Source organism: Arvicola amphibius, chromosome 4, assembly GCF_903992535.2.
Source record: "Arvicola amphibius chromosome 4, mArvAmp1.2, whole genome shotgun sequence".
NCBI classification, from domain to species: Eukaryota; Metazoa; Chordata; class Mammalia; order Rodentia; family Cricetidae; genus Arvicola; species Arvicola amphibius.
In genome coordinates, this window is record NC_052050.1 from 147,936,402 (window position 1) to 147,951,239 (window position 14,838).

General features: G+C 38.6%; 1 protein-coding gene across 4 annotated transcripts in view; it reads right to left on the reverse strand.

The window, feature by feature from the left end:
• Nucleotides 1-14,838, reverse strand: part of Kat6a (lysine acetyltransferase 6A) — an 87,076-nt gene that overhangs the window by 22,957 nt on the left and 49,281 nt on the right. For all 4 annotated transcript variants that reach the window (XM_038326896.1, XM_038326898.1, XM_038326897.1 and 1 more), the window contains 6 exons: nucleotides 13,296-13,411; nucleotides 12,700-12,781; nucleotides 10,042-10,177; nucleotides 8,293-8,609; nucleotides 6,040-6,158; nucleotides 880-995 (listed from right to left, as the gene is read on the reverse strand). In XM_038326896.1, coding sequence (XP_038182824.1) covers nucleotides 880-995; nucleotides 6,040-6,158; nucleotides 8,293-8,609; nucleotides 10,042-10,177; nucleotides 12,700-12,781; nucleotides 13,296-13,411 — 886 coding nt within the window. The remainder of the gene's footprint in view (nucleotides 1-879; nucleotides 996-6,039; nucleotides 6,159-8,292; nucleotides 8,610-10,041; nucleotides 10,178-12,699; nucleotides 12,782-13,295; nucleotides 13,412-14,838) is intronic.

Genomic DNA, 14,838 nt, shown 5'->3' on the forward strand with positions numbered 1-14,838 from the left:
TTGTAGTCTCATCATCTTCTCCAAGTACGAAAGCTGGCTCTCTACACCAACTCCTCCCTTAAGTAGAAGAGTCATGGTGCATGTGGTTTCAACTTAACTGCACTGCAATCTCTGGACAGCTGACATATTAATACTTGTGATACAGAAAGCTTGTAAGGAACCTGCTTTAAAATGATGGTAACAGGGACCAATGAGATGGCTCAGGAGGTAAAATAATCTTGAGTTTAATCCCTAGGACTCCCATGGTGGAAGGAGAGAACTGGCTCCCATGGTTTGTTCATTGATTACTACATTTATGCTATGGCACACATACAAATATAATGTAAATTACTTTTTAAAATGGCATTATTTAAAACATCATGAAGAAAATAAATGTTTAGCTTATTTCTTTTTGATCATACATGATCATAACTATTCAAAACTCCAAAGAAATAAATGACTGAGTAGCAGGGTACTATAGGAGTTGATGGATTTCTTGCCTTCCTTTTAAATGTATAACTCTCTCTCCTCCCTCTCCCTCCCTCTCTCCCTCCCTCTCCCCCCCCCCTCTCTCTCTCACACACACACACACACACACACAATCTGCATATAATTTAATCTTTTCTTAATAAATTTACCTTAACTGTTGTTATTCATGATACTACTTTAAGGATAATAGCGCAGTATATTAGTGTGGTTACAGTGTTAACAGTAACTTTGGACAGGTATCAGTTAGGGACACCTAACGTGAGCTGGAGAGCAGCAGTGTTAAGGCACTGCTGTTGCTGCTGCAGACATCTGATGTAAGATAATGAACTGTAGGAACCACCACTGGGTATTTTCCAGGTCTAAATTATTAAGGGACTTAAAGAAAAACGGCAAAGGGCTCTCAAAACATACCTTGAATATTCTTGAGGATATGGAGAGGAATACCAGGTGTGAATTTCATACTTCCCAAACTCAATGACAGAGGGACAGCGGACTTGTGGGTCAGGGGGCCCAGTTACTCCGACTTTCTGTGCAATCAAGAAAAATACTATACAAGTTAGCTAAATTAAATACAGTGACCTAATAACAACAAAATAATATTAATGCCTGAATCTACATGCTGTCTTTGTAGGACCCACAGAGATCAATAAGTCAAGAGCAAGCTAACAAGTCTTGAAGTAAGCTATATCTTTAAATAGCAGGCTCAAATGAATGCAATGCTAGCAAACGTCCTGAAACCATGCGCTGTGTCACTGACTTCTCTGTCTAGTGACACTGGACACTTATTTCCTCAAATAAGCCTACTCCATTAATGACTTAATTATTAAATGAAACTGCTGGGCAAGATATTGACTACTCCCCAAGCAAGCAACAAAACAAATGACCTACACACTGATCATATAAGCACACACAGAAAAGAAGGAATTTTTAACTTGGGAAAGTAAATAGTTAAGAACAGTATAAAAGGAATATGACAAAGCAAGTACCAAAAAGGTCTTCATTGTACCACATGTGGGAGTGTCTTCACTAGCAGCTGTACACGGTTAGAATAAACATCACACATGTTTTACACAGGCCAATCTTGTCCTCCTGTCTACAAATGCAGTCTCGAAGCTCCCCTCACTCCTGTACTAACCTAAAGTGCACTGTTGAGAAAGGAGCGGTGTTTGTGACCTCAATGTTGGCCTTCTACACCAGAGGTTCAGACACAAGCTGCAGGTTAAAACCTGACCTACAAGGTCAGATTTAAAACATTAAATTCAAAGGCAATCTGATTTACTCTGCATACAATCTAACAACAAATTCATATATATGAGTTCATCATGAACATTTTACAACTCAGGAGAAAATGAGGGAACTACAATTCAGGGTGAACAGATATAAGTATTAATACCTCTTCATCAAAAAAAAAATCAAAATTATCCTTCAACATTGAGATTAAAAGTCCCCTTTTGGAGCCCAGAGATCATATAAAACAAAACTACAAATGTGAAAACTTCTATTCTCTGGTTTGATTGAAATTCATTAGTAAGAAAGAAAGTGCTTCAGCATATCTGATTTGACAATTCCCTCCTTCCTCTTTCCTAATCATTCCCTTTCCTCAGAGGGCAAGGCACTTAGCTCAGGTTTCACGCTGGAATACAGCCAAGTGGGACCAAGCTCTTCCTGAGACACCTTTAAACAAAGATGATTATCTTCAACTAGCTGCATAAAATGCACTGTATCACCAGTGAGTACCAGGGTTCCTCCAACCGTATAACAATTCAGAAACAAACCACAAAAGATTAAAACACAATTTAATAAATGGATTTTAAAAGGCTGTTCTTTAAACTGCATTCTAGATTCTAAGTACTCTACTTTCTAAAGTAGGATCTTTTCATCTACCTTTGCAGTTCACAACAACAGAAGTAGTACAAGAAAACAGAATAACCAAAATCCAAATCCACCTTCCTGAGGTCTGAATTAAACAGGAAGTATAAAGGCTAAACCATGCACCTGCTGTGTTGCAGCCTGCCATGGGAGACTCCTCCCATCGGTCGCCCGGTGCTCCTCTAGTCGGATACCCGATGAAAATGTGGAGATCCAGTTCCAGTATAACTGCTTACACATTACCACAGCTAAGAGCCACAACCCCTCTGCCTACAGACACTTTCACCTCTGGCGCTGTGCAATGCTCTGGCACATGCGCTCGTGCACTTATGTACTCCACCACCCTCAATTCCCCTGTGTAGCCTGCAGAGGAAGGATTTTCCACTCACTCAGTTTTAAAGTCAACAAGGCTCTACATGAAGAGGAAGCATCCATACATGTATTCACTCATTCACATGCACTGTTCCTGATCAATTACTGAATTACTACAAGATCATAACATTTCTGATCCTTCTGCTTCCACCTCCTGAGTTCTGGGATCATAGGTATGTAGTATTTTATGTGATGCAAGGGACCAAACCCTGAGACTTTGTGCATTCTAGGCAAGCCTTTTAACCACTGAGGTATACATCCAGCCTAAGAAAAAACAATCCTAATGCAAACATGATCTTGCTATCTCATCTGAGGGCTTCCCAAAACAATAAAGATTAAGAACCCCAATCCTAGCTTCTGGCCTGTTTCTCCAGTTTCATCTGTATGTTCTTTATTCATTCCCTAGTCATAATGGACCGATCCTCAACCATTTGTCTGACCCTGACACTGCCTGGGCAATCCTCGTGTAGCACTCTTCTTACAGTTTTCTACCTGCCTTGCTGACTTTCTTTTCAATCTTTAGATCACTACTTTCAAAACATCTTCCTTTTCTACATATCTTCTGAACACAGCCACCAGCACTCTAGATCAGGAAGCGCCCTATTAAAATCTCTCACACCATTTTTCCTTTCTTCCTACTCTCACTTTGTATTTTGTGTTTATGATTATTTGCCATTTGTGTCACAAATGAAAGTTCACAACACAAACCGAAAGTTCCTGAATCTGTTATATACCTGTTTAGTACAAAGCCAGACACATATTCTAAATGAATCAGTCTCATGGAGAAAGATCATTACATCAGAATTTCTATACATTCCTACTTCAATTGCTAATGATTTAGACATACAATATCTAGTTGTTTATGTTCTCAATGCAAGATACAAGCTTAATGAATTGCTGCAGGGTATCCCTTTCTTGGAGTCCCTGCCAGTCTTCAGAGTTCATTCTCACTTTTGCCTAGTGTGCACTGCATAAAATAAAACAGAAAAGTGCTGGGTGTGATGGCGAATCTTAATCAGCAAGTTAGCAAAATTTGAAACCACCTAGAAAACACATACCTCTGGGTGTGCCCAGTGGGCATTTCCAGAGTTTAACCGAAGGAGGGAGACCCCTCACACTCCGATTGGGCAGTACTTCCCAATAAATGGTCTAAATGTAAAGAAGCTAGAGAAATAAAGCAATGCTGTCTGTCTGCCTGCCTTTGCTTCTTCCTGAACATAAGGCTCATCTAGATGGTGGCTGCTACAATCCTCCCCCAACAGCAGACTCCAGGCTCTTCAGCTTTCCAATGTGGACTGAATATGAGGCAATTAGGAATCTTATAAACCTTTAATACCAGACAAACTGCTAAAGCATCCACATTCAAGGACTAAACAGCTACCAGCCTGCACATGACCACTGTTGGACTATCCTACCCCTACTGTGTAAGATAATCTACTAAATCCCTTTCCACGTGTGCACACGCACGTGCACACACACTCTACTGGCCTGTTGTTTTGTAAAAGCTTGCCTATTGCCCTACCTCAGGAAAAGCACACACACTACGTGCCTTAACACTACTGTAGTAATGTCCTGGAGGCTCAGCAGCCCCTTTGAATTCTCTCTGATCACTTTTCCCTTATATGCCCGTTACTCCTATTCTCATCCCCACATCTTTCCCCACAGAACTTACATTCAAATGTTCATCCGTTAAACAAAGCCTTGGCTTCAGTCTAATCAATCAGTTCACAGTAGTAAAAGAAGACAATGTGTCTGCTCTCAAGGCACTTAAATCCTAGAAATAAATTCAAGCTGGGTGTGGCAGCACAAGTCTTTTATATCCCAGCACTCAGAAGGCTGAGACAGGCTTTGAACTCAAGACCAGCCTGGTCTACACAGTAAGCTCTGCGACAGCCAGGGCCAAACTGTATCAAAATAAATCAAATGAAATCAATTCAAGAGATGATGAGAATTCTGTAGGAAAAACAAGCAGAAAATGGGGAGTCCGTGACACAAGCAATGTGCTCACAGTGCTACCCTTAGTTTCAGCTGGAAATGGCCTTGCTGGTAACATGTGGACATCAGAAAGAACAATCCGGACAAGGAATATCAAATACTATGGGAAGACTATATTTGATGTATCTGAGGGAAAGACAGTGCCTGGGATCAGGAAAAACAAGGAAGCGTGGAGGGCAGGCAGTCAGAAGCAAGCAGGCACAAGGCCACCTAAACATGCAAGATAAGGATACAGGTTTGGGTTTTTTAAAGTTCTAAGTAGGGTTAAAAGACACTGGAGGTTTTCTAAGCAGAGAAGTGGCACAATCCAACTTAAGTCACAAACTAATGACTCTATGTAAAGAGCAGACCAGAGACTGAAGCCAGGAGACAAGGAAAAGTGGAAGACAGAGGATCAGTCTGGGGGCTACGGTAATACCCAAGCCAAATCTGGTGGCTGTGAAGCAATCAGCAGCAGTCGTATCCTGGACACATGCTGACTCTACTAATGGATCTAATGTGGAGCACAGGCAAGAATGCTTGCTACCTGTTTGTCTAAGCTAATGTGCACACAGTATGACTGCTATGGTTTAGATCTCAAATGTCTCCCCAAAATCACAGTTAAAATGTGACATGGCTGCCAATTTAAAAACTACTGGAATTTCAAAGAATCCTTAGTACATGAGGCTTAACAGAAGGAAACTGGGTCAGTGGACAAATCTTTACAGGGTTACTAGGACCCTGTTTTTGACACTCTCTCTCCTCTTGACCTATAGTCACCTGCTTTTACCTTGATGCACTACTATCTCTTTACCTCAAGAGTTTTACTCACATCGCTACCAGTTCAAACCAAAAGACCATGAATTAACATCTCTGAAACAAGTCCAAATAAACCTTTCCTCCAAGGGCTGGAGAGTTAGTTCAGCAGCTAAGAGCAATGGCTTTTGCAGAGGACTTGGATTTGATTCCCAGCACCACAAGGGGTCACAACTGTCTCTAACTCCAGTTCCAGGGAACAAGATTTGGGACACAGACTTACATGCAGGAAAAAATAGTAAAATAACCAATTTTAGTATAGTAAATACTATAGTAACTACTACTTCCTATAGTAAAATAACCAATTCTACTTAAGAAAATATACATAAAATGCTCCCTTTTATTGGTAATCAAAGCAAGGTAAGTTTTGGTAAAATGTAACTAGTTGCAGTTTGGAAGGAATTCTGTAATGAGGAAAACTACACACCTGCATAAATAACCACATCCTGTCTCAGTAAGTAGTTTTCCCCCACACACCATCAGTCCTGCTTCCTGTGCTCTGCAGGTCCCTGACTGCTCAGCCTCAATGTACAACTTTACCTGCAGTGCTTGTTCCTGGATGTCACGAAATAATTCCATATCTCTCTCCGTCATGATTTCCTGGCTCCCAAAAAGCCGCTCCTCATTTTCTTGTTTGCTATCCCAGCCATCCTGATTGTCTACACATAAAAAGAGGACTCATATGTTATTTGCACTGTCTTCAATATAGTATGAGCTTTCAATCTGAAGAACTTAATATTACTTATGTACTACCCAAGTAAAGGACAGCATTAAACTAACTCACAGAAACATTACTCAAGTATTAATGCGCAAGTATTAATAATCTGTCCTTCTGATGAAAATCCCAAATTGTCTTAAATCTTCCAAAAAATATGACATAACCAAATTTAAATTCATTAAAAGATTAATTTCAATAGACAGAACAAGAAAAGGGTATAAGAATAGAAATTTCATTTCGAAACAGAGTAACTATTGACACGTTTAGCAGGAATTTAATGTGTCAACAATCACCAGTCTTAAAAGAGCTACCTTGACTGACACCAGGAAACACTAACTCCCTTCACATTCTGGGTGCCCTGTTAAAGCACAAACTCCACAAACCTGAGGACCACAGATGATAATCCTCTGGGTAAGTATGAAAAATTATGATAATCATCCACTAAATGATGGCTCTTCCTCAACTGGGCAAAATAATTAGTGAAGGGAGTATGGGGATTATGCAGATCATTATCCTTTGCATTTGAAGATGACACTGCTGGTGACCTCCTCTGTGAGTATGGCTGAAAAGACCAATCAGTGACAGTTCTTTTCAAATTGACTGTATATACTGGCTCTGTTATTCATTTAGTACAAGAAGAAAAAAGACAAAAACTCAAGGATGAAAACATTCTCAAACTGAAAAGACAGTACAATCTAATGTAACCATGTAGTTTTAATGCCCCCTAGTGCACAACACGGATGGATGCAGGCATAGACCTAGTATTACATTCTGTGACACTGTATAAAATGATGCACAAATTGTTCCTTAATATTTACAATGCATAAATAAAATCATAGAGTCCATTAAAGCAAATGCAGAATAATTAAAGCTTATTGTTAGTTCTCTATATATTTTTATACACTTGCTAGAACAGCTTCAGTAATTTTCCAGGAGGTTCATCTAAAAATCCATTTCCAGCACAAATTTTAGGAGTCTTTTTTGTTGTTGTTGTTTTGTTTTGTTTTAAAGTATAACCTAAACGGACTATGCATCTTCTCGGACAAACATGCTCACACTGAAGATCGTCTATAACTAACATGGTGCATCCTGAATGTAAACAGCAACTTATGTCACTCTGGTGAAAAGTCACTAAGCCAGAAAAGGGAGGACCAGAGAGGGATGAGGGCCTTCTCTCCTGGACCTTCTCTCTTCACATACGCAGGAAAGAAGAAGCAGAAATACAACTATTTGTTCATGGAACATTTGAGGAAACAAAAATTAAGAAATTCTCCTACAGTAGATAAACCCTTAAAACTTAAAAAATAAATAAACAAACAAAACAATAACAAACAAACAAAAAGCATCCTCTTCTGCAATAAGACCCTAGGACTTTGATCCTCATGATCCAGCTGATTTTTATTTTTCAAATTTTCTCAAAGTCCTTTCAACTCTTTGAGAGGAGATGGCATGGTTACTTTCTCTAAACTCAAGTCTCACTACAGAGGCTATTTACTTACAGCTTTCAGAATCAGGAGAGCTAATCAAATTCCTCTGACTTGAAGCTGGAAGTCAGGCTGGAGATACACAGGAACCTCCTTCCCTTCCCTTCCCGCTTAACACATGAAAACTTACCCATGTATTTCCCCCAAGATTTAAAGTAGAAAATCATATATATCATCCTGCATATATTTTGGCCTTTCCTCTATACTCAAACAAGCAGCAGTTTAACTACAACTGTCTTTTCTAATTTCCTCCCAGTAACAAAGCAAAAGCCATGGTGCTCCAAGTGTTATACTATGAACTTCACCCCTGGCTCTAATTCCTGCCACAGCATTATTTAAGTATGTACCTTTAATACATTCATATATACCCGATTTTTGTGTTGACATAGAGTCTCACTATGTATCCCAGGCTGGTCTTGAATAATGTGGTCCTCTTGCCTCAGACTCTCCAGTGCTACGATTACAGATCCAGGCAACTGGGCTTGTCCATAAGTTTTACAACAAAATGTAAACTATTCTATACGACTAGCGTTAACGCAAATAATACATTTTCGGAATATTTTTGTTTCTAAGCTTGGTTCAAACTTTTACCTGTGGGCCAATCTGAAGTGCTTGATTTTCTGTTGCCCTTTTTCCTGATTCTGTACTGCTCAGAGTAGTCTACCACCTCCCCTCGGGCTTTCCGCCCATCAGGAGAAGGAGTGAAGAATTTGGTAAGGCCATCAATGAGCCCTTTGGTTTTCTTGTTGAACTTCAAGGGGACATTGCTATCTCTGCAGAAGTCCAAGCCATCTATTCGCTCTAAATATCCTTCTTCTGATGACGACGCTGATTGACTGGAGAGAGGGATTTTACGTTTCCGACCCCTTCCAGGACCAGTCCGCACTTTGCTAAAGGGACCTTTTGATCTAAAGAATCAAACAGGAAAAAAAGTAACTATTAAAAAGAAATCATTATAAGCTTTGTATCTAATATAAATATAAACATAACTTATAGATTTATTTTTAAGTATATATTTATATTAAACTAGCACTAAGGAGGCAGAGGCACATAGATCTCTGTGGTGACTTTAGGCAAGCATGGTCTATATAGCAGACTCCAGGACAGCTGGAACTGTGCACTGAGAACCTGTCAAAAAGAAAGGAATGAAAGGGGAGGAAGGAAGAGATGAAGGGAGAAAGGGAGGGAAGGAGGAAGAAGAGAATAAGAAAATTCATAAACTATAATCAGTAATATTGTTTCAGAACCATCCATCTCCAGGAAGCCTAGCTATAGTGGGAAGAACCCTAGAGTGGGAGTCAGAATACATGTCTGCCCCATTTGTTACTGTCATGTATCTAGGACAGACCACATCTCTAACCTCACTGTCTTCCTCTGGCAAATGAGTTACATCAGTGAACAACTACCTTTCTAGGTTATAACATCCTCTAACATGGTGATCACTGTGCCAAAGAGTTATAATTTCACCTCTAAAAACAAAGACATGCTTACTCTCTAGAGATCAGAAATCAAAATACCATGTTTAAAGGCAAATTAGAGCCTGATTTAAGATGAAAACCATCGACTAGAATACTGGTTTTATAATATGTCAGGCTGCTAATGCTCATTCATTTCTGTTATATCACCTTCAAGATAGCACTAAGTGTAGAAAAGGTACATAAATTTGAGACTAAAAAGGTTTACAGATTTGAAAACATTTTTTATATGACCAAAGGTAAATTACTATAAAGGTTTTTCTAAAACAGAGAAAGCTACTGAAACTTGTCTCAACACTTCCAGAAATACCCTTGTTTCCCAGGCTACAATTTTTGATTTTCTGATAACAGATGAAAACATATTCCTTTATCTCAGGAGAACACAAATGGGACTTGGTCGTCATCTCAGTAAGATCTGACCCAGTGACCTGCTTGTGTCTACTGATAAACAACTGAGGCTGCATCAGTAAGAGTCACGTGACTGCAGGCTTTTCTCTGCTGCTTTTACACAAGGAGCAGCATAGGGAAAGTTAAGCATCAGTCTGGTGCCAGACTTAGGTTTTAACCCCAGTTCAACACTTAATGTGTAACTAATATCTATGTAAACTAATATCTATATGCCTTAGCTTCCACTTCTGAGAAATAAAGTTAACGATGGCACCTACATTTCACTAAGTCTGGAAGAACTGAATGACTGAAAAAAAGGCACTTAGGGTAGTCCTGCCTGGCACTTAAGGACCAGTAAAAGTGAGCATGTATATAAAAGTACCAGTACTCTTTTTCACACAGAAAGCAAGTGACTCCTACACTATGGAGAAGGCCCTATCCTTTTCTCCCCTCACCTTGCCATAAGAGTACAACTTACACCGTGTTTTGTTTCTTTAACCTGTTTTTTGGACGTCCTATTGGATTAGCATAGCGCCGTTTTATCTGCGCCGCCTTCTTTTGTAGAAGTTTTCGCCCTTTTTTCCTAGGTCGACATATTTGACATATCCACATGCCTGTAAAAGAATAAAATTCTATACAAAAATGTAGCTACAAATATACTGAAAGATTTCAGTTATCCCAACTCCATAAGGTTAAGGACTAATGTGAAAATCTAATGAAATGCTTCAGGGAAAGAAAAAAAGACAGGAAAACATAAACATATCAACGTCTGTAACAGCTAAAAGAAATTTATACACACCCTTGAAGCTTGCAAATGGAAAGGGTCCCTGATTCTCAAAAATTTCTGCTCTAGCTGGGTGTGGTTGCACATGCCTTTAATTCCAGCAGAGGCAGTTAGATCTCTGTGAGCTCAAGGCCAGCCTAGTCTACATAATGAATTTTAGAATAGCTAGATACCTAACAGAGACACTGTGTCAAAACAAACAAACAACAAAAAAAAAGGGAAAAGAAAGAAAAAAATGAAATTTTGCTTTGTAAGTAGGACCCAGATATTAGCACCTAATTACAATCCTACAATAAAGAGAAAGTTTCTTAGACAAATGATTGATTACAGGACAAGGAAGGGGAAAACCCAACAGTTTGGAAGACTTTAGATTATAATGCCAGAAACTACTCAGAGGAGAACCTCAAAAGGACTTGGCAGTCAACTTGATGGTGTTTCCAATGGCCAAATAATTAAAGCAATGAAAAATCACCCATAGAATAAAAAGCTCATGTGTTGTTAATGATTTAAGCATTTAATAAATGAATGTTCAGAAGGTGGTAACAGTTACTTAAGTCGGAATTTCGATTAGTCAGTTTAGAAAGAATGGTGGACTAAACAGTCACCATTATGCAGATACCACATTAACAACTACATAGGCAAGAAAGATTTGAGTTGCCAGGTAGTAGGCAAAAGGGAAAACCTGGCGGATTTCTTTACAACTTTAACTAAGTGATCAGAAATAAGGTATATCACTACTACCTACATGTTGTGATATACTAGGAAGAGCAGCACATCATCTTATTGTCAAACTTATAAACTTGATCCAATCATAAATGTGCTGAAATAACGGACTAGTACTCTCCAAGTAAGTTAAGGTCAGGAAAGACAAAGTTTGAATAATTATCACAGACTGAAGACAATCGAAGAGGTATAACACTAAGTGGGAGATCCTAAATGGCTCTAGAGAATTCAAATGAGATCTCTAGTTATCACATCTTGACTTTCTGGATTTTGAGTCTTATGATTTTTTTGTAAAATAGTAATATTAGGCGAGCTAATAAAAGGATAACTACGTTCTACTATTTTGCCAGCTTTCTCTAATTCTAAATAAATTCAAAATAAAATCTTTCCTGCCATAAGCTGCTATAAAACTCCCTTTGTAGAAGCTAAATGCACAGGAAAGAATTCCTAAGAAAATCTCCTTATCTTGAAAGAGTCTCAGGCGGCCTCATATCTCAAATTCAATAAGATGCAAAGGAGAGATAAAGAGAGTTATTCATGCCAGGCAGTTGTGGCACACAACTTTAATCCCAGCACTCGGGAGGCAGAGGCAGGCAGACCTCTGAGTTAGAGGTCAGTCTGGTCTACAGAGTTCCAGGACAGCCAGGACTATACAGAGAAACCCTGTCTTAGAGAGAAATATTTAGGGTGTTTCAAACAATGACAATAGGATGGCACAAGGGTAGCTGAAGGAAGAATTATAAGTGGTTGTAAACTATGATTGAGTCCCTTTTCACCTCTAAGCAGACATGACCAAATATTAAATATTCTACAAGTGTTAAACATAGAAAATTACAAATCAAAACCAAGAGTTCAAATAAGAATCTATGGGCATGTAGTAGGGAAAACAGGGGTGCCAACTAAACTGAAATAGTCTCTGTCACTGCAACCTACTGAGTTACTTCTCTTGACCTTTCTTCTTTCTAAAACAGAAAATGGGGTAACAAAAAGTTACCTAGACTGGCCTTGAATTCACTTTGTTCAGGCAAACCTTGAATTTATGATCCCTATCTCTCAGGATGCCCAGGAAAGTTGGGATTATAGCTCTATGCTACTAGACAAAGCTTGACATTCTCTTTTTAAATTGTAAACATGGAAATCTAACCAATGAGCAGTTATATCCCAATCAGTATCTCTTAAGGAACAAGGGTCAAAAGACATTAAGTCATACCTTATGATTTGGGTACTTATTTGGTTTGAATAAATCAGATCTAAGTCTAGGGCCCTGAAAAGCACTGAGCAGAGTTACAGCCAATACATTCTAATACAATTACATTTCCTCCTTTAAAAGAGAGATCTCAAGATACCACACGAGCTAAGTACTTTAGCTTCTAGCTAAAGACAAGCAAGTACTTAAACATAAACCATTTCATCCTGCATAGACACTACAATGTTGAAAATAAGTGGATATAAATTTTAAAAATGTTAATAAGTTAAACAGAAAGTATATTCTACCTTTAAGATGTCAGCTGTCTATACAATCTCAAAATAAAAATCAATTATTTTCTTCATCTTAACAGCAGATAAAATGTGATTTCACTAATACCCTTTCTCAGGGACGTTATATGATTTTTCAGAAAGGATTCTCACCTTTTGGCATCCGTGTGAGTGGCGGATCACAACACTCCATGTGAAAACCTCGGTCACATGAGTCACAAAAGAGCATGTTATCCTTTAAAAAAAAAAAAAAGGAAAGAAAAGAAAAAGGAAAAGATATTTTTGCTTAACTTTAAGAGACAGAAAAATTCTAGAACTTGTTAAGCCTGGGAAGCTTCAAATATTATCATATTAAAACTTTCCTTAATTAGTATTAACTTAGGAAACAGTCTGAGTTAGCAAAAAGTTTTGCTTCATTCAATGTTGGTGAAGAACTACAGGTTCAATATTTTTTATTACATTCATAGACAGATAAGAGCTAACCCCGATCTGTCTTAATAAAAACCAAAAGGATGACTTATATTTAGGAGAAAACACAATAAATAATTCATAAAGCAATACCTCTATAGTGCTCAAAAGAATTGGGAGTTTTCTTGAAAACAGTTTATATCTCTGCAAATACATGGTCAAGTTGCTTTACAAATCACCTCGGAGCAGCCTACATTCACGTCGACAGTATTCTAAACAAATGATCTCTACCTGGAAAGGGCTACTGAATGGAACAGCCAGAGCAGAGGCAAGACACTCACTGCATTTTTGCCTTGATCACGACAGGAGCTGCACGTCTTACACTCGATGCACTGCCACCTTAAGGCCTTCACTCTCACTGTCAGTTCTGTGGAAAACTTTAAACAGGATGGATGACCTAATAAGAAAAAAGAATTTCAGTGATGAAAAATCAAAAGTTATTTTGTAATTATACTATATAAATGGTACAAAAATGGCAATTATCTTAACTATATCAGATAAAGGAAGAAACTCCTGGAAGCTTGCCGTACAATGTGTCATGAAGACTTGGCACTCCAAGTCAGTTTTCCTAAAACCAAACAGGATTTAGCACATCTGCCCACATTGTAAGCATAAAAAACATATCCAACACAGAGAAACCTTGTCTCGAAAAACCAAAAAAAAAAAAAAAAAAAAAAAAAAACCATATCCAAACTTGTACTGAGCCTGCATCAAAGTAGTATGTTTGTACACATGCTAGTAATTATATAAATACAAATATGCCCAGGCCACCTCTGAAAAAACACACAAAAACCTATTTATATACATTTTGGTAATGCCCTAGCAAATAGAGCAGTAAATTTTTTTTTTTTTTTTGGTTTTTTTTTTTTTTTGGTTTTTTTTTTTTGAGACAGGGTTTCCCTGTAGTTTCTAGAGCCTGTCCTGGAACTCACTCTGTAGACCAGGCTGGCCTCGAACTCAGAGATCCGCCTGCCTCTGCCTCCCGAGTGCTGGGATTAAAGGCGTGCGCCACCACCGCCCGGCTCAGCAGTAAATATTTTAAAGAACGATTTTGACTCACATTTATACCCATTTTTATGTCTCATTTTAAAAGTGTTTTAAATTATCTAAAGGTGGATACATGTGTGTCACAGTTGGAATATAGAACTTGGAGGGCACTTTTGGAGTCAGTTCCCTCCTTCCACCTTTACATGGGTTCTGATGGGTTACCAGGCTTTCAGAGAGTGACTTTACTTGCTAAGCCATCTTGCCATTTCAAATACAATTATTGTTGGTATTATTATTATTTATTTACTCACTGTGTGTGAGTACATATGTGAGTACACACAGGCATGACCAAAAGTCAAAGGGCAGTTTACAGGAGTCGGTTCTCTCCTGCATCGTGGTTCTCCTGCATCAAACTCAGGCTGTCTGCTTGGTGATAAATTCCCTATCCACTGAGCCATTTCACTGGCTATGATCTCATTGTTTAATAGGAACAGTTTAGTCTCATAATTTAAAAATATAGAATAAAAAGACAAAACCTTAAGCAATTACATACTCATGATTTAAGCTACAACAGCAGCTGGAGGGAGCAGCAGTGGAAAGGAAGGGATGGAGTCTACTCCCATGAATCAGTATCAAGTTGATTCTCCAGTTTTCAGACTCAGCTACATTTGTTCATGTTGTGGGATATTTTGGTTGCACTCTGACACACTTGAGGCTTTATCTCGAATCAGAGGGCAGGACTAGCTACTAGCTGATTGAAATTAGCCATAGAGGTTTTGGAGGACCCAGGCCATACAGACACAGAAAGTAGTAGTAGGGTGGAGCTTTCGGATCAAG